Below are 27,445 nucleotides of genomic sequence, written 5' to 3'. Positions count from 1 at the left end.
TCAAACTTTGTAGGGCTCCTACCAACAAAGCTTTCAGCCAAATATCATGACTCTAGGCCTATCCGTTCTTCAGAAGAAGTTGTTTAAAGGAAAAGTTGACGGACGAGGACGGACGGCCGGACGCCGGACGCCGCACCACGACATAAGCTCACTTGCCCTTCGGGCAGGTGAGCTAAAAACTGATTTTGCAAATTTCTTAATGTTTTAGCCATATTTAAGTCTTCAATTGCAGAAAGAACATTACAAAATTTGTTGGTTTAGTTTTGTTGTGTTTTATGTCCTATTAACAGCTATGGTCATTTTAAGACGTGCCAGGTTTTGGTGGTGGAGCAAAGTGGGTGTAACCGGAGAAAAAGCACCGACCTGTGGCCAGTACCTGGCGACTGCCCCATGAAGGCCTTGGACCCCCGGACCTAGTGGTGTAGGGCTTGTGATTGGTTAAGGTTAGATGCCTTAATCACTCGCTCGTAGTTGCCCCTACAAAATCTATACATGTACTAGAACATGGAATTTTCGAAGGACATCAATATAATGTTTCTTACCGGAATAGCACAACACAGCTAAAATCTGGATACTGTAAACACTCGGACACTGAAAGAGAGAAACAATTATAAGGATACGACTAAAGCATCTATAATGTCCTCTGCTATTTCAAGTGATACAGCATACATGTACGGTAGTAAGGTTCATCACAGTAAAATACTTTAAAACATGTATTTTGTAAAATGTGTACAATATCACTTATTTTTATTCTTATAATTTAAGTAATAATTCGCTAAACCTCTTGCACTCCTACAACCAGGTATTAAAAAAAGCATATTTGATTTGTCCATTTGATTATCATTTCCTACATCTATGATAACTAAGTGTACATAACAGAGAATAAGAATAGCCAAATCAATGTTGGTTTTATTGTCAGCTCGTACATGTGTTAAGCCTTGATGTACATACGCTTTAACAGTCGTTTGGTTCATGAAGGTGACAAGAGTTCATATCTCACTAGTAATTAAAACGTCATACATACACATTTCACTGGATGTGCTATGCGAACCTGTATGCTATTGATACTTATCAACCTGAAGAAAATGTTCAGAAATACTCCCTTAAACATTCAGTAAAATAAATTAATCAATTTTAATATAATTCTGACAGTCCTTCACAACAAACTACAGCAATAAAGAACAAATAACACATTTTTTTTAACATTTGAACTTCTTTTATCTCCAGTTAGTTTATAATGGAATTACTGCTCTAGGCAATTCTAAGCAATCGACACCAGAACACCCGTATGATAAATGTACGAAATATCATTTACTTTAATAAACACTAGCAAGTATAATGAAGACATACCATCAGTACCCTTAACCAGCCAGCTTTATGTAACACTTTCATGCTTGAATGTCTTCATGTCAAACAACTTTCACTTTACACAACAAAAGCACAGAGTACTTACAGTCAATGCCAGGCCAGAAGAACTCCCGACACAGTATATTCACAGAAGGGATATGTTGGGGCCTCACATAGCAGTAGTCTATGGAGGGAGGTGGGCCAGGCTTCCAGGTCTTGTCATGTCTGTGTAAAACACACAAATTATTATTGTTATGAATTTTTTTAGTAATGGTAGCAATGACAAAACAAGGGACATAACTCAAGCACAGATTTCATTTGTCAATGTGAACCTTCAGAAAGGGATTTTTTTTTATTAAATGACTTACCTGTAAGGAAATTTTCTGACTGGTAAAATTTCAGCCTACCTGTGGGGATAAGCTTTAATTTCCTCCAGGAGTCTCATCTTAAGGGGTCGAGTTTCATAATCACGACGAATGAATGGCTTGAGAATTCTGAAAGAGGATAACAACTAAAGTGGTCAAATGATGATATAAATATAATCCCTTTTTAGATGCTGAACTTTTATTTAGGTTTTGTCTGATGTTGGTTGTTTTCCTTTTTCCAACCTTATTTGATATTTATTTACCAAATTATGCTTTTTCACTTTGCAAATACTTCATGTTTTTTTCAGACTTATTGTCACTTTTTGAAACCTTATTCATTTGTATAATGAAATGGTTTTTAAACCAAAAAAAATAACACAGTATTATAAATCTTGCGTGCCAAAGATTGAAAAGAAATAATTGTTAAATAAAACAAATGTACAATCAACCATGGTGAAATGTGGATCTCGATTTCCTTAAGTATATTACCATGTATACTATAAAAACTCACAGGTAGCTTAAGGAAAAATTCGTGAAATTAAAAACAAACTACAATATTGTCCATCTTCTATCCACCTGGTATCTTCAGAAAAAACCCTACTGATAAACTGTAGCTGGTCCCCCTCCCTTCTCATCTGGCTGTATACAGACTACTGATACACTGTAGCTGGTCCCCCTCCCTTCTCATCTGGCTGTATACAGACTACAGATACATTGTAGCTGGTCCCCTCCCCTACTCACCTGGCTGTATACAGACTACTGATACACTATAGCTGGTCCTCTTCCACTACTCACCTGGCTGTATACAGACTACTGATACATTGTAGCTGGTCCCCCTCCCCTCCTCACCTGGCTGTATACAGCCTACTGATACATTGTAGCTGGTCCCCTCCCCTACTCACCTGGCTGTATACAGACGACTGATACACTGTAGCTGGTCCCCCTCCCCTACTTACCTGGCTGTACACAGACTACTGATACACTATAGCTGGTCCCCCTCCCCTACTCACCTGGCTGTATACAGACTACTGATCCATTGTAGCTGGTCCCCCTCCCCTACTCACCTGGCTGTATACATACTACTGATACACTGTAGCTGGTCCCCCTCCCTACTCACCCGGCTGTATACAGACTACTGATACACTGTAGCTGGTCCCCCTCCCCTACTTACCTGGCTGTATACAGACTACTGATACACTATAGCTGGTCCCCTTCCCCTACTCACCTGGCTGTATACAGACTACTGATACACTGTAGCTGGTCCCCCTCCCCTACTCACCTGGCTGTATACAGACTACTGATACACTGTAGCTGGTCCCCCCCCCTACTCACCGGGCTGTATACAGACTACTGATACACTGGAGCTGGTCCCCCTCCCCTACTCACCTGGCTGTATACAGACTACTGATACACTATAGCTGGTCCCCCTCCCCTACTCACCTGGCTGTATACAGACTACAGAAACACTGTAGCTGGTCCCCCTCCCCTACTCACCTGGCTGTATACAGACTACTGATACACTATAGCTGGTCCCCATCCCCTATAGACCTGGCTGTATACAGACTACTGATACACTGTATGCTGTTGCCCCTCTTATCCTAACCTGGCTGTATATAGCTGTTGCCCCTCTTATCCTTACCTGGCTGTATTTAGCTGTTGCCCCTCCCATCCTTACCTGGCTGTATATAGCGTTTCCCCCTCCCATCCTTACCTGACTGTATATAGCTGGTCCCGCTCCCATCCTTACCTGGCTGTATAGGGGCTTCTTATACATTGTAGCTGTCCCCCCTCCCATCCTTACCTGGCTGTATTTAGCTGTTGCCCCTCCCATCCTTACCTGGCTGTATAGGGGCTTGTTATACATTGTAGCTGTTCCCCCTCATCCTTACCTGGCTGTATAGGGGCTTGTTATACATTGTAGTTGTTCCCCCTCCCATCCTGGCCTGGCTGTATATAGCTGTTCCCCCTCCTATCCTTACCTGGCTGTATAGGGACTTGTTATACACTGTAGCTGGTCCCCTCCCATCCTTTCCTGGCTGTATAGGGACTTGTTATACACTGTAGCTGTTCCCTCTCCCATCCTTACCTGACTGTATAGGGACTTGTTATACACTGTAGCTGGTCCCCTCCCGTCCTTACCTGGCTGTATAGGGACTTGTTATACCCTGTAGCTGGTCCCCTCCCCTCCTTACCTGGCTGTATAGGGACTTGTTATACACTGTAGCTGTTGCCCCTCCCATCCTTACCTGGCTGTATAGAGACTTGTTATACACTATAGCTGTTCCCCCTCCCATCCTTACCTGGCTATATAGGGACTTGTTATACACTGTAGCTGTTCCCTCTCCCATCCTTACCTGACTGTATAGGGACTTGTTATACACTGTAGCCGTTCCCCCTCCCATCCTTACCGGGCTGTAGAGGGACTTGTTATACACTGTAGCTGATCCCCCTCCTCATCCTTACCTGGCTGTATAGGGAGTATACAGACTACTGATACATTGTAGCTGGTCCCCTCCCATCCTTCCCTGGCTGTATAGGGACTTGTTATCCACTGTAGCTGGTCCCCTCCCCTCCTTTCCTGGCTGTATAGGGACTTGTTATACCCTATAGCTGTTCCCCCTCCTATCCTTACCTGGCTGTATAGGGACTTGGTATACACTGTAGCTGTTCCCCCCCCCATCCTTACCTGACTGTATAGGGACTTGGTATACACTGTAGCTGTTCCCTCTCCCGTCCTTACCTGACTGTATAGGGACTTGTTATACACTACACTGTAGCTGGTCCCCCTCCCCTACTTACCTGGCTGTATACAGACTACAGATACACTGTAGCTGGTGACCTCCCCTACTTACCTGGCTGTATACAGACTACTGATACATTGTAGCTGGTCCCCTCCCATCCTTCCCTGGCTGTATAGGGACTTGTTATTCACTGTAGCTGTTCCCTCTCCCATCCTTTCCTGACTGTATAGGGACTTGTTATACACACTGTAGCTGGTCCCCCTCCCCTACTCACCTGACTGTATACAGACTACTGATACATTGTAGCTGGTCCCCCTCCCCTACTTACCTGGCTGTATACAGACTACTGATGCACTGTAGCTGGTCCCCCTCCCCTACTCACCTGACTGTATACAGACTACTGATACATTGTAGCTGGTCCCCTCCCATCCTTCCCTGGCTGTATAGGGACTTGTTATGCACTGTAGCTGTTCCCCCTACCATCCTTACCTGGCTGTATAGGGACTTGTTATACACTGTAGCTGGTCGTCCTCAGTACCAACAAGGCGGTTGAGAAAGGACGGCTGATGTTGTTGCCATGCTTGATGTGCATGAACTGTAGTCTGTGAAGGAAATGGTTACAAAAAATAAATAAAAATAAAAATGTTGGTGTGTGGGTGAATCAATGCACATACATATAGGATCCTAAATGATTTTTCATTTCATATGAGATTTTATGAAACGATTTTTTTTATTTTTGAAAGCCTTGGCGAGCAAAAATTAAAACTTCGAGACAAGTTTCCTAAAGCTCATATGACATGAAAACACATTTAAGGTACTTTTTATCACATAACCCAGAAAACTGACATTTGGCAAATGTAGAGGGCCTAATCAAACAGAGACAGCTGTTTTGTTGCATCATTCACAATTTATGACGTCACGTCATTGTCCATATTATGACGTCACAATCAATTTCTGACTGGCACAGCCAGTGAAAAACGCTCCAGGGTATATTATACTAGTGACATATGTAAAAATATTACACGGGCAATTTCACTGGATAACAGGCCGATTATGTGATAAATGTATGTGTAATCTATACTAAAATGAAAAAATAAATAAAATACAGCTTCAAATTTAAAGGTTCTTAATAATTTTGAGCAATTTGCCTTAATTCTAGATGTTATAATAATTTTTTTATATTGATGTAACTGCCTTTAATTTTTCAGTGACTTTTAACAAAACCGGCCTTCATTAGACTACCATGAAATAAAGTACCCTAAGTTACTCAAAGTGAAAATGGCAGCATTAGTAAAACTGTTCCCTAATTTGAGTATGTCCTCCTCAAACAGCTATAGAATAATTGATTCTGTGTCGTATAGTGTTCATAAGGGCACTGACTGTCTATATAGGAATGTTATTCCATTCCTTGACAACTGTATTAGCTTAATCGGACAGATTGTTCGAGGGTTACAGTGATTCTGAACTCTCCTGTCTAATTAATTCCACAGGTGTTCGTATGGGGACAAATCAAGGCTTTATATGGAAGCCAATCAATAGGGGTGATGCAATTTGATGCAATTTGATGCAAGAAAATCCTTCAGACTTTTGCCACATGTGGCATTGCATTGTCCTTGTGTAGAGTTCAATGATGCCTCCTAAAAAAAGGCACAACATAGATAAGGGCCTTACGATTATAGCGGGCAGCTGTTGAATTCCCATTAATGACTTCAAACCCCAAACCATAACCCCTCCATCGATCATCTTCCAAAACATGGGCATCAGTACAGTTCCCTTGATGCCAGAACACACTCATTTACTTGAAATAACATGAATCGAGATTCTTCAATGAAACGCATCCACTTCCAACATCTCATAACAAAACATCCGGACATATGGGCTGTCAACCGTCACATATGATGTGCTTTGTGTTGCACTGTCAGTGGTAGACCAACATACTGTTGCATTTCTTTTCAAAGTTAACACAACATTTTTCTACAGTTTATAAAAGCACTGATTAAATTATGTGTAATTAATTAATCGATTTTCAGAAAAATACTTTCTGAAATATTTTTCTAATTAATGATTATGCATGCATACATTTAAATACCTATCTCTTCCATAAACAAGTCTACTGTAACACTCTCTAAACTTGTATCATTTGACAAAGCAGGTTTTAATTGTACGTAGGATTAAGGTCACCTTCTAGCTTCAGGCTAGACAGAATTTCCCTTTAGCTCAGTGGTAGAGCGTGCAACTGGGAACTTAGGGGTCGCGGGTTCGATCCCTGGTGTGAGCACACTGTCTTTCCTGTTACAAATGGTGTCCATGTCCCTCCCTGTGGGGACAGGGAGTTAGAACCTGGACTGTGGTGTTCGAGGGCAAATTTAACACATTTAAAAAGAGAGAGTAGTGCGGCAGATTTTAATTGTACACAGAATTATGGTCGCCTTCTAGCTCCACACTAGAGGATTTCCCTTTAGCTCAGTGGTAGAGCGTCCAACTAGGAAGTCTGGGGTAGCAGTATGCAGTAGAGGGTTGTGGCCATGGGCGATATTTTTGTTAAATGGCTAACCCCTGTATAATGATATGTAAAAAAAATATAAAAATAAAACTGTACTAAAATTGGTATAAGCATGATAGAGTGGGCTATGTGAGCTTCACATTTGTAAAAAAGAAAGAAGATTTTTTTGGTTCGAGAATAAAATTTTGTCCATAATCCGAAAGTGTGTGTACACATGAAAAGCTAGCTCTACAGGAGGCAAAATAACAGCACACGACGCAAAATTGCAAAAAATCAAGTTTTACAACTTTACTGGGACCCAGATAATTCTGCAACCAGGTAGGTAATCTTTAATTTCAGACAGAGCTTAGGAAAAAAATTACTAGTTGCGGGGGTCAAATTTTGGGTTAAAAATAGCAATTTTTGGCATTTTTTGGTAATTTTTGATGTGGTAACCATGGTTTTCACACTAGTGACATACATAGAAAAAAGAGGTTTATACACTTCTCAGTATCTTATATGTATTGTAAATGTAATGCAGTTTACAAATATATATACATGTATACATGTGTTGTGTAGGGTAAATCCGCTGTGTTTACATTTCCTCGACATGTGCCTTGTTTATCAGAGTCGGGCCATTTCTACTGTATACTGCTACCTGGGATTGGGAGTTTGATTCCCAGTGGAAGCACTCTACTCTCTATCCTGTTACACACTAGGCATAACATTGCTTCAGTACCTGAAATCTGTCAAGTATTCTGACATCGCCCGGTTGTAGTCTATGTGAAGGCAAAGCGTGGTGATTCAGGTCTTTGTGTTCCTATCAAAACAAAAGTCAAATAACTTTCAAGAGAAGAAAAAATTGATAAAAAAGATGTATTGAAGAAAAGTATTTTATTTAACATTTGCAAAGACAAATATAAGAAAATATTCAGGACAAATGAGGCAGCTTCTCATGTACATCAAGAAACTATTTTTTAATAAATGTAATACATGCATGAGATATGAGGTGAGGATTGTTTTATATCATAAAGGCTTTCCTTATATTGACTGTTATTAGAGGACTTAATCGTAGGACATTTAAACTGGAACACAAAAGTTGTGTTTATTAAGAGATAGAGACGGTCTGAATACTTCAATTCTGTATCAAACAAGAATTTCACGGGAGTGGATGTGTTGCCTGCTCCGCGCTTTTAAGAAAAGTGATTTAGCTTGAGTTATCGTGTAAACAGATATGCCAAAATGCGGAAAGTTGAAACGCGACAGAAAACCTGTAATATAAGTTAACCATTATTGCTTCTAGTATTATCGTACAAAATTTGAAAGAAACTGATTCAAAAATAAAAAAAGTTCTTGCATTTACTACACAATACCCTTATTTGGCAATAGAAGGGACATTACTCCACCAAAAATGCACGTAAACTTCTGAAATGCGAACTTGTCTGAGCGATATTGGTATGCAATATGTGTACCAAGTTTGAGTTCAATCATCCAAGGGAACTCAAGTAATCGCACGGAAACCTTGTTGCCGACAAAGTAATACCTACATGTCGCTATTGCGTTGCAGGCGACACAAAATATTTATTAAATAGTAAGCATATCTAATTACTGTGAAATCACTATTTTTCGTGGTTATTATTTAATGTTGCTGATTTCACAGGAAATTTTCATTCACCAATTCATAGCTAGGTGCATGAAGTGATTACAAGTTTTACACAAAGCCATTCTCCATTCGAGTGGGTACTCGTAATCAACCAATGCCTGTACCCGCCCACAACATGGTGTTTTGTCGGGAAACCATGAAATTTGTGCCCCAGGAAAACATCTGATTTCACAGTATCTGACGTAACTGACATTTTCAATTTACACAATTGTTTACCACAAAATGTGATTAGACGTATATGTAATACACATTTACTAACCTCCCAGTCTCCTCCCCAGCATTTACGAGCCAGTCGGTTCATCTCCACGTCAATATCAAATATAGGCACTCCTCTCTCACGCTTTAGCTAAAAGAAACATTAGGCAGTTCGTATTCCAAAGGCTATTACAAAACAGTCTTCATAATTCATAAAACTCCTGCTGTCAGTCAGGAGAAATTATATCCGTTAAATATGTCTTGCTCTCAGGGAATTAAAACCCTTGAATACCACTAGGCTGTGCATATAAATTTGACAAAATGAACAGAGATGTTCTACAGGAAATATTTATTTACACTAATATCAGTTAATGTGACTTGACCTTTAATCCTTTTCACCTAAAATTTAATAGAGATCCTTCTCGCTTGCCGTTGTCATGTGAAATGTTTGTGTCGTGTAAAAATTGCAAGCATTGAAGTGTTCAAACTCATAGTATATACAAATTCCATTATGGGTAGAAGCATTTTATATACAGTAAAACCTTGCTGCATTGCCTAAAGACATGAAATGGATCAGTTAAAAAAAAGGGAAAAGGGAACCTCTAGCGAAAATAGAGGTTTCAATTGTCATAAACTAAAGTCGCCACATTATCCTTAGAATGCTTCTCAGAGATACCAGTCTTAAGAAAATCCCGACACGTTTTTCCTTGATTTGTTGTAATGGTGAGTACCTGTCTGACGATAAGCTTGCGCCGCAGTCTGTTCAGTGCTGGTGCAAGTTCACCTGCGTCTGTCACATTGTTCATTTTCTTCAGCAGTTGTCGCTCCTCGTATAAACTCATTAGGACAACCCTGGAAATACAGGTAAAACACTAACACTGTATTGTGTTCACATTGTATCAGGTCATTCTTGGTTATTTCTAACCTCGTATAAACTTATTAGGACGAACCTGGAAATACAGGTAAAACACTAACACTGTACTGTGTTCACATTGTATCAGGTCATTCTTGGTTATTTCTCTAACCTTCTCGTATAAACTCATTAGGACGACCCTGGAAATACAGGTAAAACACTAGCATACTGTGTTCACATTTTATCAGGTCATTCTTGGTCATTTTTCTGACTATCTTATTTCCAGAAAAGTTGCATGACTGTTGATAATGCTTCTAAAATCTACCAAGCTAAACAGACCATTTCAGTAGGATATAATCTGTGTAGGATTTTTCGGAAACAAATTAAAAAGTGTGGACAGACAGAGGGTCACTGTGATTACTTGAGTGGCCCCCATCTTCGATGTCGGGGCCCTAATAATGGAACAGGCTAAATTTAGTGTTAAATACTGTGTTTCATTATAGGGCCTTTAACAATGTAACATTCCATAACATGTAATAACTACTGATGATTTAAAAGCTGAGGGCATGAAGGAACTGATATATACAGCGTTGTCTGAACTAAGGTATAGAAGTTACACGGAATGGCCCAAACATAATGGTAGACTTGTACAGATGTGCTCATGTTAACACTTCTTCAAATCTGATGCGTTTTTAGTACTGTATGCAAGAACAAGGGCAATTTTGTATACATACAATGTATATACCCTCTGGGTCCACCAACAATATTTGGTATCAACACACTTTACAGGAAACAAGCAAGGGGTCATCTCAAACGTTTACTCTGCAAGTGTCTGAAGCTGGACTATAGAAAGTATCAAAATTATTTTTTAAACTGACTTTTTTCATAATTTACAGAAATTATCTAAAAAATATTACATCATATCCAGCATAATGATGCCCTTGCTAATAAACTTATGGGAGGGGGAACTATCTCCTTGCCATTAAGACCCAGGGGGAACCCTGAGGCAAGGTAAAACACCTGTCACTCACTTTGGTGGGGGTGGAGTCTCCTCCTCTTTTGCTTCATCAGCTTCTTTTGCCTTCTTCCGCTTTCGTTTTGGTCTACTTTCACTTTGAACAGCCATCCCAGAATCTGAACCTTCGCATGAGCTGCTTTCACTGTCACTTTCCTTCTCACTTTCAGAGTCCACCACCGATTGATCGTCCTCGTTTTTGACCACCTTGGTATACGTATTGTCTGTTTGACTACTGAGTATTTCCGTACTCGTACCAATCACCACTTCCTGCTGACTCACACCCCGACTTTCCTCCGATTCCACTCCCTTGTTGCTATGGCTACTACTCGATATGTCTTCCTTATATCCTTGAAAACTGAAGTAATTTTCAGATTGATTTCCAAAGTTGGTACAAGTATCCATGTCCATACTGATATCTAATAAGAGAAAAGTGAATTGCTAATATGTTTAAATTATTTCTCTTCTATTTCATTGTAAAATACTTGTTGATGGGAATGTTTGTTTCCCTTTCATCAATAGTTGCTTTCCTTTATATTTTATGAAGTATTGACCTTTGGGAAACTAATGTTTCTGTTTCCTTGTCAGACAAGTATAGTGTGTGATTCACTTAAACATTAGTTGCTTTTCTTTGTATTTTATGAAGTATTGACCTTTGGGAAACTAATGTTTCTGTTTCCTTGTCAGACAAGTATAGAGTGGGATTCACTTAAACATATCACATGACTGGGAAACAAAACCTCATATCACCTAGTGAGTAGTGTGTTTCAGTTCAGAGCATCACATTTGTTGTGTACAGAGTTATTGCCCTTTTTAAAAATGCCACTTGTTAGTTTTTTCAAGGCAAATAAAAGTAATCTGATGAAAGATATCAAAGGTATATTTTGCCTGCTTAAGCTGTTTATTTTTCTCTACAATACACTGTTCTTTGCCATAGACGAAGGGAGATATGAAAATTTGTTTCCTAAAGTCAATTATTTTCCGCGGGCAACGTACATTTCATGTACATGCATGCATAATGCAATTCAAATAAGCAAATAAAAGTATTAACACACAGTGAAAACTTTTCTGTTTTTCAGTGACAATGCTTTTGACAACACCTTCACAAGCAATACAAATCTCCTTTATCCTTCTGAAACAGATATATTCTAATCAATAGGATTTGGATGAGTGCAGTGTTTTTTCAAATAAGCAAATAAGTTTTATATTCAACTTGAACACTGATAAGTCAGAAAGGAGACTGAGAACAGTTCATTAAAAAAACGTCTAAAAAGACATAGAGAAATCACAAGGGATTCGTTGGTGTGACTTGGTGGCAAATCAATTTATCTGGAAATAATTAGAAATTACAATATTGTTTCGACTACTTATTTTTTAAATCTTTAACACCTTATTCATGACAGAATAAATTCATTCTTGGACAATATTGGATACAACTGTGAACGTTTTAAAATGTTTAAATATTTTTTTGTCAGATATTTAAAAGCAAAATTCATTCTCCTTGTGCATAAATACAACACTAAAGAATATCTGTAAAATAAGGATAAGCTTCTGTTCCCAATTCAATGGGAATGGAGCTAAATCCAAAGTCTATCCAAAATCATTGAAGCAGATTAAATAGTTTAAATTGACCCACATATGACACAATTCATTATTACTCTTCATGATGTACTGTTATATAAAGCTTAGTCATGTCAGCAATGGAGCTAAGCACAAAGTCTAAAGGACCGACCGATGGAAACGACAAAACACTAATACCACTTCCCATGTTTGAGGTATTTTGGGCGGAAACATCTGTTGTGAGAAATACTTTTTGATTAGACGAATTCAAAAATAGTATTCATACATATATACCAATGTTTGACATAGATCTTTGTTGGGTTGAAACCAAGAATGAGATTCTATATATTATACTTATATTACTCAAAGAAATTACATGGAACAAATCAATCAATCAGAATGCAGAAACTTACAAAATATCTGCAGGGCAAGACAATAACGGTAGACCAATAGTCTGAGACTAGTGAAATCTCCAGCAGGACTACTAGTGGTTCTAAAAACCGATAGCATGATTGTCTAGTCAAAATACGATACTGCTTATCTTGTTGAATAGTATTGGGCTAGTGAAATGTGTACATGGACTAGCAAAAATTGAAAAGTACTACCCCGATTGACTAGTGATATTCAAAATTAATTTCTAGCCCTGAAATATGCATGGTATCTGGCAAGGACTTCCCTCATAGACACAAATAAATAATAAATAAATAAATGTTTCTAAATGACACCAAAGACTTTTATGATTCCTCTACGTGCTGACAGCCTCACCGTCTCTGGAGCTTATGGACATCAGAATATCCTGGAGGGTGGGCGAGTCTGGTTGAGGCTGATTCGACGGTGATCCCGGAGGCGGAGTTATCGTGCCAGGGTCAATCTCAAGGTCACTGTCAGAGTCGACGTTATCCATGTCGTCCGTCATCAACAGGTTGGGGAGACTGGCTGTGAATCATTGAAATACAGAGTTAGAGCTTTTTTAATGGTGAGTTCTGAACCAGCAGTAATTCTGAAAACATAGAAGAATATAAGAGAAATCTTTCAAATATCTAGGGTTCCTTACAATTTTTTTGCTTACATAAATACTCTCAGCACAAAACAGTCATTAACTTGTTACTTTTTCAGAAAAAAAATCAAATTCAATAAAAGCAAAATTTAAAGTTACATATATAGTTCCATGTTTGGACGGATTCCTTTTCCATCACACTTATTCAATGGCAGATCTCAGCCGCTTTCGTTGATCACATTCCAAATAGTTGGACCAGAGTTGTTCATTTTGATATGAAATAAGGATGGACTTTAGTTATTTGATATAGTTTTCTGTCGAGCCTTGAAAAAAATGTCAAGACCTGCATTGACATTTGTATGTCTGTCAGGTTTTATCTGTGAAATATTAAATTTAAACTAGAAAATGTCTGTAAGACATGAATGCTGTATAGCAACCATGACCTTGGAACCCTGAAACACAACGATGTCCAACGTATACTCATACTTAACCTTTGTATAAAGTTCGACGAAAATCTGAGAAAGAATGAAGTTGCTAAGTGTTTACATTGAATTGGGACGGCATGGGCATGGGCAACACTATATGCCCCCCCCCCCCCCCCCCCCCCCCATTTTATGCATGGGCATAAAAATAGACAGACCAGTTGGTCCACATTAACAAACAGGCCCCTGTAGAACTTTATATTTTTACTGACATCTCTTGAGTGGTGACACATGGATAGCACTGTTCTCCCTGTTAGCCCTTGTTTAATATAGGAACTTACAATCAGCCTTGAGGTCGTGTTCGGTAAGCCACATGTCATTCTTGCTGCTGCTGTGAGAGAACTGGCTATCCTCATCAACATCTTTGAATGACCCGCTGACTGATCCAGATGATGATATGTTGCTGAGGCTAGTGCTCTGGGTCAACGAAAGGTTTGAAATCTGAGAGGATCCAGGTGAGAATGTGAACGAGTTCTGACCTTGTGATGAACTTGACCTCTGTGTTGACAAGAAGCTTGGATCAATAGGTTCTTGTTTGATAACCTGATTAAAGACAGGCTGGAAACTCTGGCCAGCAGCCGACCCGGAAGGGGTCGGCATGCTGAGAGTGTTTTCCAAAGGGATAAACTTCCCCGACACTTCCCCGAGCTCCTGTTTTATATCAACATGGATCAGGTGACTAGTTTGGCTCTGTAGTGGGGATTGCTTGGCTTTCCTGATTTCCTTTGCCTCCTGTGGAGCCCATTACAAAAAAATAATCTTTATTTTAATATCAAAATAAATAAACTATATGCAGAGATAAACAACACATACATACCGCCTCCAGGACACAGACACATAAACGCATACACTACGTACATGGAAGTACATCCCGAAATGACATTCGCTGTTAATAAAAAGATTTTAAAATTTATTTATTTTACAACAATGACAAAATAAGTTCCATCACTTTATGTCAACCACTCTTGTTGGCCTGGATGGTAGCACGTATGATGCCTTAATGTGGGAGGAAATTGATGTATTTCTATATCTTTAACAAGTATTCTATATTGAAAATGCCAACTTAACCCCATTACACAAAATCAGATGGATATTAGATGCCTTCTTACTGACCAGCAGAGTTTCTCTCTTGGCCTTCAACTCCATGGCAGCCTCGATAGATGTTTTGCCTCTCCTGTTTCGCAGACCCTCCACCTTGATGGTGGTTCCATGGTCCTGTGGAGGTAGAGGGTGGCTCACACGCCGGCGCCCGGCCTTGTTGGAAGATGTCACTACAATGGAGGACCAGAATGAATTGATTATTAAGGGGGAAATCATGTTGATAAAACGACTTCATCTTTTACTTCTTTATGTGTAAACGATCTCTATCCATTGTACTTATTACGACCATTACGGGGTGGTGCACAGATGATTTTGAGTTAATCTGTTATATATTCCGTGAACATATTTTAATATTTTTTTCTTCAGTAAATGTGCATGTCTGGATACAAGAAAGGACTTTTAACATGATCCTACTGTCTATGAATTTGCATGCATGTTAGTTTATGTGTGTTGAGTTGAGTATAACAAGGCAATATTTGATTTTTTTATATATTTTTTTATATAATTATCGTGCATTTGGATGAGGTGGTGAAAATCAAAGTGTGCTGTGTATTTTATGTTTTGGAAAGTTATTTACTATACAAGGAAAAAGACTGCATGCAAACAAGTATCAAGGATTATTTATCACTGGGGAGGGGGATATATTTATGGAATGCCATTGAAAAAAAAGAACTATCATATCAGGGGAAAACAGCTAAATAGAACAGCCTAGATCAATCATCAAAGGAGAGTTAAGAATAACAGATGTAGCTCTTGAGGTAAATTTCCACTATCTCAAAATACAGCACACTCTCATGTATATGAACAGGACATTTGATACGATCACACGGGAAAAAAAATGTTTGAAGAGAACCAATGTTTCTTTAATCTTAACACATTTTTCAAACAATACTTCAGAATGATAAAATCTCCATCTTTTTAATAACTTAAACTTCTCTGCTGATGTCTAATATTAAAACGTTTATGAATTTGCTTAATGCCAAGCTAGCAAATGATTACTCAGAGGCAGAGTTCTAAAACTTTCCTTCCAAAGATTAATGGAATCTTTCGTTCCCATGAGGGTGAGAAAGGAGAATATCAATTCAAGAGGGAAGATTCTTAAGTTGCCAAACACGAGGCATGACAAGTGTTTGACAACCAAGGAATAATAATAAGGATTGAGATCCCCCTATCTCACACTCAGTGGACTGAATGATTCTTTTCATCTGACCCTGTAATGTACATGTATCAATAAAGCAGAATTCATGTTACAGGGTCAATACGTAGTTGATATTTACATTTGCTCTGCATCCTTTCATTGCAATGCATTGAGAAGGCAAATGTTGTTGTGAGACTATAACAACATTTGCTATTGTAACGTCATCAATCTCTATTGTGACAGCATCAGTTTCATTGTTGTGAACACTTAATTTTCTGTTTAAAGAACTGTTCGAAATAACTACATAGAGCATAACTACTCTTTCCAAATGTAAATATAAATAATGAATATCTTAATAGCAAATAATGTTATGGTCCTATAGCAACATTTGCTAAAACATTCATTGATTAATTAAAGTGACGTCATACAATTGTTACGATACAGGAATTCCCTTGTTTCAACCCTAGGATATATCCCACACTGGGAAAAGTGTGGATACACCTGTCTAGGGTTAAAGGAAAAAAGATTCCCAGCCATGCAGATGATATGGCAGTACAGAAATGATTACTTAGTTTGTGATTAGGTGGCTTCATCTCAGCCAGCCTCCACCAGCCAGACTCTCCCAACTCCTTGGCTCCTGATACGAAGTGATGAGGACAGCCCGAAGACAGTGTACCAGCCACTGTACCATGCCACAAGTTTGTCTTCTTCCTGGAGAAGACAACCACATCACGATGTCAACACACTACTAATACCCGATGTATCAGACGAAACCTCCCTATACATTACAGGGAGCTAAACTATAGGGAGATAAAGTAGGGCGAGGTAAGTGTGACAATTTTATGATGTCTTGTACATGAGGATCAGCGACCCTCAAAAATACATTTGAAAAACAGACTCTTTATTTAATAAAGATTTTGAAATAATCTCTTCCCACTTGTTCGTTTTTTTGTCAACCAAAAAAAAAAGAGCAAGATATTTTTTAATTTTTTTATCTGCTTAGTATCTGTAGCACACAAGACTATAAAGATATAAAGGGAAAGAACTGCCACATCTAAATCGGGTGACTTTTTTTAACCAGAACCTGGTTGTTTTCGGGTCAACATTAGCAAATTGGAAGCAATAATGGGGGTATCTTTATCCAAACTGATAGCTATAATATCACTCGGGCCAACAAGAGTGATTAATATAAGTTGTAAAAACCTGTTTCATAATTGTTGTAAAATAAATAAAGCTTATATTTAAAAAAATAAAAATTTAAATTTAAGGAAATCCTTTTCTTCAAAATCAGTACACTGTACAAGAAAAATCCTTAAAATGTTGTGGCATTCAAACTGCCATTAACATTTGTCCTACCGTGACATTTTCTGTAAGAAAACTGGATAATGTGTTACCTGTGATTCCCAAACAGGACCAGCCAGTACTTGTCTATGAAGGCACAGATATGTTCTTTCCATCGGTAGTATCCGAACTTTCCCACTTTACCACTTAGCTGTAAGTTATACAGGGCCAGCAGTACCACTTGTGTCCTGTCAACAGTTAACACATCTCAAAGGTTAAATACACAATGTATACAGCATATAGGTAAATATAGAGGTGTATGTATACAATGTATACATAGTATAGGTAAATATAGAGGTGTATGTTTAATGTATACAACGTATAGGTAAGTATAGAGGTGTATGTATACAATGTATACAACATATAGGTAAATATATAGGTGTATGTATACAATGTATACAAGGTATAGGTAAATATAATGGTGTATGTATACAATGTATAGGTAAATATAACACAATGTATACAGCATATAGGTAAATATAGAGTTGTATGTATACAATGTATAGGTAAATATAGAGGTGTATGTATACAGCGGATAGGTACATATAAAGGGGTATGTATACAACGTATACAAGGTATAGGTAAATATAGAGGTGTATGTATACAGCGGATAGGTACATATAGAGGTGTATGTATACAATGTATACAACATATAGGTAAATATATAGGTGTATGTATACAATGTATACAAGGTATATGTAAATATAGAGGTGTATGTATACAATGTATAAAATGTATAGGTAAATATAGAGGTGTATGTATACAATGTATACAAGGTATATGTAAATATAGAGGTGTATGTATACAATGTATAAAATGTATAGGTAAATATAGAGGTGTAAGTATACAATGTATAGGTAAATATAGAGGTGTGTGTATACAATGTATAGGTAAATATAGAGGTGTATGTATACGATGTATAGGTAAATATAGAGGTGTATGTATACAGCGGATAGGTACATATAGAGGGGTATGTATACAATGTATACAAGGTATAGGTAAATATAATGGTGTATGTATACAATGTATAGGTAAATATAGAGATGTATGTATACAATGTATAGGTAAATATAGAGATGTATGTATACAATGTATAGGTAAATATAGAGGTGAATGTATACAATGTATAGGTAAATATAGAGGTGAATGTATACAATGTATAGGTAAATATAGAGGTGTGTGTATACAATGTATAGGTAAATATAGAGGTGAATGTATACAATGTATAGGTAAATATAGAGGTGTGTGTATACAATGTATAGGTAAATATAGAGGTGAATGTATACAATGTATAGGTAAATATAGAGGTGAATGTATACAATGTATAGGTAAATATAGAGGTGTGTGTATACAATGTATAGGTAAATATAGAGGTGTGTGTATACAATGTATAGGTAAATATAGAGGTGAATGTATACAATGTATAGGTAAATATAGAGGTGAATGTATACAATGTATAGGTAAATATAGAGGTGTATGTAAACAATGTATACAATGTATAGGGAAATATAGAGGTGTATGTATACAATGTATAGGTAAATAAAGAGGTGTATGTATACAATGTATAGGTAAATATAGAGATGTATGTATACAATGTATAGGTAAATATAGAGGTGTATGTATACAGCGGATAGGTACATATAAAGGGGTATGTATACAACGTATACAAGGTATAGGTAAATATAGAGGTGTATGTATACAATGTATACAACGTATAGGTAAATATAGAGGTGTATGTTTAATGTATACAACGTATAGGTAAATATAGAGGTGTATGTATACAACGTATAGGGAAATATAGAGGTGTATGTATACAACGTATAGGTAATATAGAGGTGTATGTATACAACGTATAGGTAATATAGAGGTGTATGTATACAACGTATAGGTAAATATAGTGGTGTATGTATACAACGTATAGGTAAATATAGAGGGGTATGTTTAATGTATACAACGTATAGGTAAATATAGAGGTGTATGTTTAATGTATACAACGTATAGGTAAATATAGTGGTGTATGTATACAACGTATAGGTAAATATAGAGGGGTATGTTTAATGTATACAACGTATAGGTAAATATAGTGGTGTATGTATACAACGTATAGGTAAATATAGAGGTGTATGTATACAACGTATAGGTAAATATAGAGGTGTATGTATTGGTTTCTAGCAAATTTCTCAAGAACAATTACCACAAAAGTATCAATGCAATAGCATTAATATCTTTACTGAAGTGACGCAAGTTCAGGGAATATTGTTGATTCCAGTAAATCACTTCTAATAATTTTTCTTGCATGCATATCATTTTTTCATGATTCATTTTCATTTGTTTTCAAATGATAGAAAAGTTCTGTGTTAAATGAACAGTAATACGTGATATGTTATCTTTTTTATTATTTATTCTAATTCATATTACATGTACATTGCTTTGTGAAAACATTTATCTTATGAAATACACAAGATTTCAGGTACATGTATATGCATCATTTAAGAATGTGCCTCCCTGTGTGTTGTGCAAGAGTGCATGTGCGTAGGACACAGGGTATGTTGGATATTTGCCTCCTTGTGATAGTGCGGATCTGATGCCGACTTTATAGTTTTATCTCACTGAAATACCATGCCAAAGTCACACATCACACACAGCATTCCGCCCGGTCACATTATACTGACAACGGGTGGACCAGGTACCGGTGTTGCCATTCCCCTACATGCTGAACGTTAAACAGGGAATAACATCTACCATTTAAAAAAACTTTCGTATGTACCGGCCAGGGGACAGAACCCATTGCCTTCCTTACATGGGTGAACATTCAACATTAAAGCCAAAAGTGAGGTGTTGCCAAGCAAGGCTCTAGGAAAGAAAAGGGATTTAGCAGTAAAAAGAAATATAAAGATCCCAAATATTGCAATGGGTGCAGCAGATTTATTTATGGTCACTTTTTGTGTCCCCAAGAAGAGGGAACAAAAGCAAAGGGTTTCCACTTTAGTCGCCTCTTATAATAAATGCTGTTTCACTTGAACACAGGTCCTAGCCTCGTCTGTCCAAGATTATACGATGGGTTTACTGATAGACCAGGCTAGTACCTGTGACTAGAATGTATATATCAGTACTCAGTACAGAGGGTTACAGCCTATGACTACCATGCATATTGTACAGTCTATTACCACTGCATTTTCATCCGTTCCACCACCTCTTCGTGTCTTTCTCCGCATTTTGAGCATGTGAAATCAAAGAATACATCTCCAACCAGTGAGGACGGGGAACCTGACTTCAGGCACTCTGAAGGTAAAAGGTCCAACTTTTAAACACTTTCGGCTAGTTAACATTTTTAACAGAGTTGGACTGATAAAATGGTTAAAACACTTAATCTGAATGACTTCCTTTAACTGACCATTAAATATATAAATTATTAAATATATCTAACATACAATGTACTAAATTTTACAATATCCTATTCATATTTGACATTACATGCATATGATTCATAAAAAGATGTACGGAATAAATATAGTGTTTCGACAAAAATATACAATAATTTAAAATGAAGTAAATATTAATCCTCATTCATAAAAAATGTCAAGTTTTGCTTCTTTTATGAACTTGAATGTTATATTTCCATAGTGTTCAGATTTGAGTGTATATTTATATTCATGAATGATCAAAACATCACACATTTTTCACACGTTTTTTGACATGTAGTATTTCAAGATGGAGTCTAAAGTGGACACATTATTATATAGTACTTGGTGCGCAACAAACCTATTCCAACACTAGTAGATATCTGTAACAGAAATCGATGTAGCCCAATTCTTTTTGTAGTATGTAACAGAATATTTTTTACTGAATTCTGCCTTAATCACAAACCTAAATGGAAGTTTCCGCGACATCGGGCACAGACAAGATTTGGTGTGTCAGCTTCAATGTCTTTTTCCCCACAATAACATACACCTTTCTCTTCCTTTGCCATTCTGTAAAAGAAAATATTTCAATTTCTAGAGGCCAACTCAATCACCTCCCTCTTATGGAGTCAATGATCATGAATCAAATCTTGCTTTGTGGAAAGTGTGAGACTGCAGTTCCTGTTCGCTGTGAAACTTCATAACAGATAACGAATGCTTGCATTCTCTGACAGACACACTTCACATATAAATTGCAAAACCATTTTTTATTTAGAAAAAGTTTGTACAATATTGCTGTTGCAGGTGAAATATCCTTCTTTATGTACGTAATAGTTAATGATTGCATGTAACATATAAGAAGGGGCCTTGATATCCAGACTCTATTCTCAGCAAAACTTACTGTAATTTTGAAAAACATCTTATCTGTTTTCTGGATAGTGGAATGACCACATATATAAGTGGTGACTTAATTAATAGAACTGATCTATTTATAAAGCATCCCAGGTTCAAATACCAGTCTGGCTGCACATTTTCTGCTCCTTTAACGTCTGTGCTGTAAATGTTACAATGCAATCAGCTCTTATTACCAACTAGCACTACACTGCTGTCTGCATAACAAACGAGACAGAGGACCATAACTCAGTTGTGCCCCTCAAGTTCATTTTAAAGGTGTTTAATTAAATTATGTTTGTTTTATGAATTTGATGTTCAGTAGAAAATTCTTAACCAGGGGAATAAAATATGACTTCATGATGGGAAGTGTGTAGGCCTTATGCGCCTACTGGGGCAGAGAGACTAAAGTAAGTAAGTCATGATGGGAAATGGGTTTGCATATATACATACTTGCCAATTGACCTTTTTGAAATTTCCATTGCGCAGTTTACACATGCTCTAAATTAACAACATAAATTGAATGTGTCTACATTACATACACTAGAGAGAAAATATCATCTTTGAATCTTTTGACTTGTTGTTTTTTCAGATAAATCATCAGATCTTAGAAAATATAAATAATCTAACAAATTCACTGGTTGAAAATGCTCCATTTAAGGGCCCAAAATCCGGAGTTTCCCTCCAAAATATGGAGAGTTAGCAAGTATGATATAGGCATGTTTTAATGATCCAGTGTATCGATCCAAGTGGTCAGAAAGGCACTGAAAAAAGTTGGGTGGTCTAATACTGTGGCTTTGTCAAATCTCGCTTCAGGAAAGAAAATCCAACTTTGTGTTGACATATAGAAATACATTTTATTAAGCACCTTTGCTATGTAAAATGATTTCTATAAAAGTAAAATCTGAGCATGAAGTGGTGTGTTTGTTTTATGAACTTTTACCTTGGACTGTGTATATGAAAGTTCCAATGCAAGTTTTATGACTGTGTACATTGTATATAAATCTCCAAAATGATTTTATGGTGAAGGGTAGCCCAAGTTCTCTCTGGCCCCGACACCAGACTTTGACATTTTCCCACACCAGACATCTATCTGTCAAAATGTCTAAGTCTGGTGTCAGGGTCAGATGAAACTCGGGCTACTGTTTACTTTGTTGGCAGTATATAGAGGATATTTAATGGTGTCTTCAGTAATAACAAATGTATTTCACTCGTGTGGCTAATATTTTAATGTTTTTCACATGTGAGCAATGTAGACAATGTAGGACCAATGTCTGGTGTCAGGGCCAGGGAAAACTTGATCGGGCTAGGTGAAGGTATCCTATACCACAGTTGTTATACTCCACCAATCACAGATGTTCTCCTATCAAAGAAGGGAAGTCTCAAACAGAACAGAACAGTGGCACTTTCCTTGCTGAAGTACCCAAATTTTAATTTGTGAATGAGTATTAGTGTTGGTATTGTGCATATAAACAATTTTACCGAAACCCTGATCAGAAAGTAACAATATGCCACATCCCTTGTGCCTATTGTAGGTCAGAAATTAATTTCTAACTTAACCAAAAACATATTTGGATACATTATGTGTAGAAAGTAAAAACTTTTAAGTGAAGATGTATTTTTATATCGGAAAAACCGCAGGAGTTCGTTTAAATGTCTAACACACATGTAAAAGATGTGCATTGGTTAAGTTCTCTTACAAGCGTCAGCTGTAGGGAATTTCCTTTTAGCTCAGCGGTAGAGCATCGGGCTGGAGAGTCAAGGGTCGCAGGTTTGAGCCCCAGCGACGGCACTATCTTGCACTATTACTGTCCTACTACAAACTGGTGCAGTTGACCTTCCCTGTTCAGGTTAGGGGAACCCTTAGTGGGTAGTCAATAAACCTGGGTAGGTGTTTGAAAAAAGGGGGGCATAGTGTAAAAGATGTGCATTGATTTAAGGTTGTCTTACAAGCGTCAGATGTTAAAGAATTCCCCTTTACCTCAGCTGTAGAGCATCGGGCTGGAGAGCTAAGGGTGGCAGGTTCCGGGTTGTTTCGCCCGAAATCCTGTTTCCTTTTTAGTAGTTTTATGTCACAAGTTAAGTCTTCTTTGTCTTCCATATCATTAAAATCAATTTCATATAAAAATGTGTTTGTTTTTAAGCGAGTGTGACAACGGCAGTTGTGAAAAGCTGACTCTGCTCTCACAAACCCTACATGAAATATACCTAACACCAATGTAGAAAGTCATCAATAACTTTAGTTGATACATTTTAATATTAATTATTATATTAGCGTATAAATTTTAAAAAAAGTCGACCGAGTACAGCACAGTAGGCGCTAGATCATAAACAACACTAGTACTACTACAACGGCATAGAGAGGAAAGTAGTAATTTCTCTGGCGGTACTGTCTACTACCAGTTTATGTCCCCAAACATGCACTAGACAACATGTTAACTATACCTCTACTTTTTGTAATATCATCTGCAATGTGCGACCACACATGCACGTTGTTTTCTTTTTCTTGTTTTCGTTTTCTAAATTTGAAGTGTTTGTCAGACTCAGATCAAGGCAACACTAAAAGAAAAATGAACCTTTATTCCGGAACAGGTGTAGATTACATGTAGAAATGTCTTATTTTCCAGATTAATATTAGGCTCAGATGTATACTGCAACACATATGGGGTATGCAATTCGTAAAAAAAAACACAAGAAAAAGAGAAATCAAGTAAAGAAAATGATGACACATGATGTAGTGTAATGATACATGATGTAGTGAGATAATACATGATGTAGTGAGCTGATACATGATAGTGTAATAAGAGGATACATGATATAGAAAGATGATAATTAAAGTAGTGAGATGATACATGGTGCAGTGTGGTAAGATACTAGTAGGTAGTGTGATGATACATGTGATGATACATGAAGTAGTGTGACAAAACAGGATGTAGTAAGATAATACCTGATGGAGAAATAACAATTAAAAAATCTGAGTAAATATGCAAAATAAAATATCCTTTAAATTGTCCGATAATTTTCAAAGTAAACACTTCCTTTTTTTAGTTAAAAGGTATCGGATATATGTCTAAAACCCTTTGCACGACTATTTGACTGAACTCCTTATTCTTTATCGCATTTAGGACGATCGACACGTTCTCTAACCTCTTTTTATTTTTTATTTTAATTTCTTCAGTTTTATTCATTACACTTATATTTATTTATTTGATTTGTAACATGGTTTTTAATATTCACAATATTCATTACTTCTAAATTAACCAGCACTCTTCTTATTTTTAAATGCATATCATCAAGGGTATTACGCGTTTCCCGTTATGTTTCAGGAAGAGGTTTGACCAATTAGCAAGTTTGTTTACCACTTTTTGACCCCTGGCATCACCGGTAAATCCTTGAAGGACGAAACAGCTGTATAATGCAACCTCATGCAGTGTCTCACATTTTTCTTTCAATATAAGCAATAAACTTAGCTGACTCATCTTTTCTGTCGTCGTTGTATGACTACCTTCCGGGAAGACAAAATGATGAAGAAGTTGTCAAAATGATAACCAATTACGAACATTATTGTCAAAATATCCACAAAATAAAGCAATGTTTTATTTTGAAAGCATATATAGAAAAAGAGTAGAAAGATTCCCCGACACGTGGGTCTTCTCCAGGTACTCTGGTTACATCCCACATTAAGATCCCTCGAGCACAAATGTCTACTACAGTTCTCGAAGTTTTTCATCTAACCTAGGTAATATTTCGTATTTACAACAATCGTACCAGCATTGTTACTGTCATAGTATCCCCCATTTTCTATCTTTGACCGCTGTTAACTACTTGGTCGAGGGGGAGTGACCCTGACCCTGTCCGCCATTTTTACGTGCAGATACACCCAGTCTATCGCAGTTTGTTTCACCTTGTGTTTAAACGAACAATTACGACATAGATTTTTTTCTCACTAGATTAACTCAGTTTTTTTTATATTAATTCACTTGATCTTTTGTATTCAAGATGAATTTTAATATTTTAATATTTTCAATAATTAGTCATCGGTAACGATCTAATCGAGGGGATATTCGATTACAACAACATATTTCATATCAGTAACTACTGTTGTTTTTTTGTATTCTTCTTTGTTGTATTGTTGTTTCATAGTGACCGTTTTATCTCTGTAATATGTTGTGATATGTAAATGTTCATGATGCTGAAAATTTGACAAATTTCTTTGTCTTTACTGTTTTTATTACTTCTTTGCCTACATATAGCATATGTTACAGACTCTGCGTTTACGTTGCGATTGCGTTGCGTTCTCGTTGCGTTTCCGTTACGTTTGCGCTGAGTTTGCGCGGAGTTTTGCATTGACTGGTTGAATGTGCGTTGAACATGCGTTTTGCTGATTATGTAAGAAAACGATACATGCAATCGCTGGCTATGTACAGATTATGTTAGGAACATATGTGTGAGTGCTAAAATGTTTTTATATCCCTGAAAAAATAGAACATTTATAAGTATGATTTAATGTAAATGAGTAAAAAAAACCAAAATAAGTATACAAACAAAATAGTTAAATGCATGAAATAATTAATTTAATTAATTAAATAATTAGTTTATTTGCAAACGCAACGGAAACGCAACGGAAATGCAACGGAATCGCAACGAAAACGCAACGAAAACGCAACGCACCTTTGGTAAAGAAAAACGGTCCATGGTCCGTAGTTTGATGCATTTTGAGCAAATTCCATATCATCTACCTACTCTTAAACATTGCTCATAAACTCAATTGAAATATATAAGAAAATGAAATGAAATCAATCCCGGGAAACGATACAGTTCGACAACTTAAATATCTTATCATATTTCTTAACATGGAAAATTATATATTAAAACTAATATTTTAGAAAATGAATGACTCATTTGTCAGAAATTGTCAAAGCGTTTTTGAAATGAAGATTTTTTTTTTAAATGCTGTCAGTTATTTTCATAAACTGACTTTTATGATGAAGTGTTCCATTTTGGGTACTGGACCAGCTTAAAATTCCAAGTGACTCACTTTAATGAGCTCTATAAATAGACACACGCGCTGTTGATACGCAAAAATACTTACGATGAAGGCTAAAGACATGTATTGTTTCATTTCATTAAAAAAAAAAAAGTCTTTCAGAAATTTTATAGGAAATATTATTATTTTTCTTTAAAAAGCGTTCCATTTTGGATACCCTTATCCTATATATTTAGTATCGAACTACCTGTATCTTGCCATGGTATCTCGTTATCCTGATCATAGCTATATACAAATGTATATGGCAAGTAGCATGCGCTTGCTGGCATGGCGAACTAAACTTTTGGAGAAAAGAAATGAACTTAACTTGTTTATTCAAGTTCGCATGGGTCAAATCTGTTAAAATACCAAAATAGCTTAGCTTGCTGATATGGAGATTGCAAAGTGTGTGGAAAGAAATGGCCTTGACCGATATTCAAAGCCACTGGTGTTACATCTGTTTCAACACCAAACACAGCTTCTTCTAAGGAACGTAGAGGACTAGAGTCGTGATGCATCGCTAGTGGCTTGCTAGCAAGGAGCGCTACAATGTATGGAAACAATATATTGGCCTATATTCAAGGTCAACAGATTGAAATCTGTTGAAACACTGAAACAGCTTCTTCTGGAGAACCAAACAGCATGCAGCCGTGATGTGTGGACAGAACGTTGCAGGTATGGAGTACTACAAAATTTGATAAAATAAAAATAACCGGATCTTTATTCAGAAGGATAGTAATCCAATCTGTTAAATTCTCAAATGACTTCAATTTCAGAACCAAGAGGCCTAGAGTTATGATGAACGAATAGATAGCCAGTTGAACTCCCCCCCCCCACACACACACCG

At 37.0% G+C, this 27,445-nt stretch overlaps 1 protein-coding gene across 1 annotated transcript in view; it reads right to left on the bottom strand.

Annotated features, from left to right (window-relative positions):
- LOC110448694 (cysteine-rich protein 2-binding protein-like) overlaps positions 1–24,115 on the bottom strand; it is a 28,924-nt gene extending 4,809 nt beyond the window's left edge. The window contains exons 1-16 of the mRNA XM_021495073.1: positions 24,018–24,115; positions 21,148–21,251; positions 20,448–20,562; positions 17,334–17,468; positions 16,508–16,650; positions 14,814–14,971; positions 13,982–14,432; positions 12,987–13,157; positions 10,678–11,080; positions 9,525–9,645; positions 8,858–8,944; positions 7,675–7,755; positions 4,943–5,055; positions 1,755–1,841; positions 1,454–1,572; positions 543–591 (exon numbers count right to left, since the gene is read on the bottom strand). Of these exons, the coding sequence (XP_021350748.1) occupies positions 543–591; positions 1,454–1,572; positions 1,755–1,841; positions 4,943–5,055; positions 7,675–7,755; positions 8,858–8,944; positions 9,525–9,645; positions 10,678–11,080; positions 12,987–13,157; positions 13,982–14,432; positions 14,814–14,971; positions 16,508–16,650; positions 17,334–17,468; positions 20,448–20,562; positions 21,148–21,250 (2,336 nt within the window). The 5' untranslated portion in view covers position 21,251; positions 24,018–24,115. The remainder of the gene's footprint in view (positions 1–542; positions 592–1,453; positions 1,573–1,754; positions 1,842–4,942; positions 5,056–7,674; positions 7,756–8,857; positions 8,945–9,524; positions 9,646–10,677; positions 11,081–12,986; positions 13,158–13,981; positions 14,433–14,813; positions 14,972–16,507; positions 16,651–17,333; positions 17,469–20,447; positions 20,563–21,147; positions 21,252–24,017) is intronic.
- Between the last annotated feature and the right edge of the window lie 3,330 nt (positions 24,116–27,445).

The sequence above is a fragment of the Mizuhopecten yessoensis genome, unplaced genomic scaffold (assembly GCF_002113885.1).
Source record: "Mizuhopecten yessoensis strain PY_sf001 unplaced genomic scaffold, ASM211388v2 scaffold4135, whole genome shotgun sequence".
NCBI lineage: Eukaryota > Metazoa > Mollusca > Bivalvia > Pectinida > Pectinidae > Mizuhopecten > Mizuhopecten yessoensis.
This window is presented reverse-complemented; position numbering and strand designations above follow the sequence as displayed.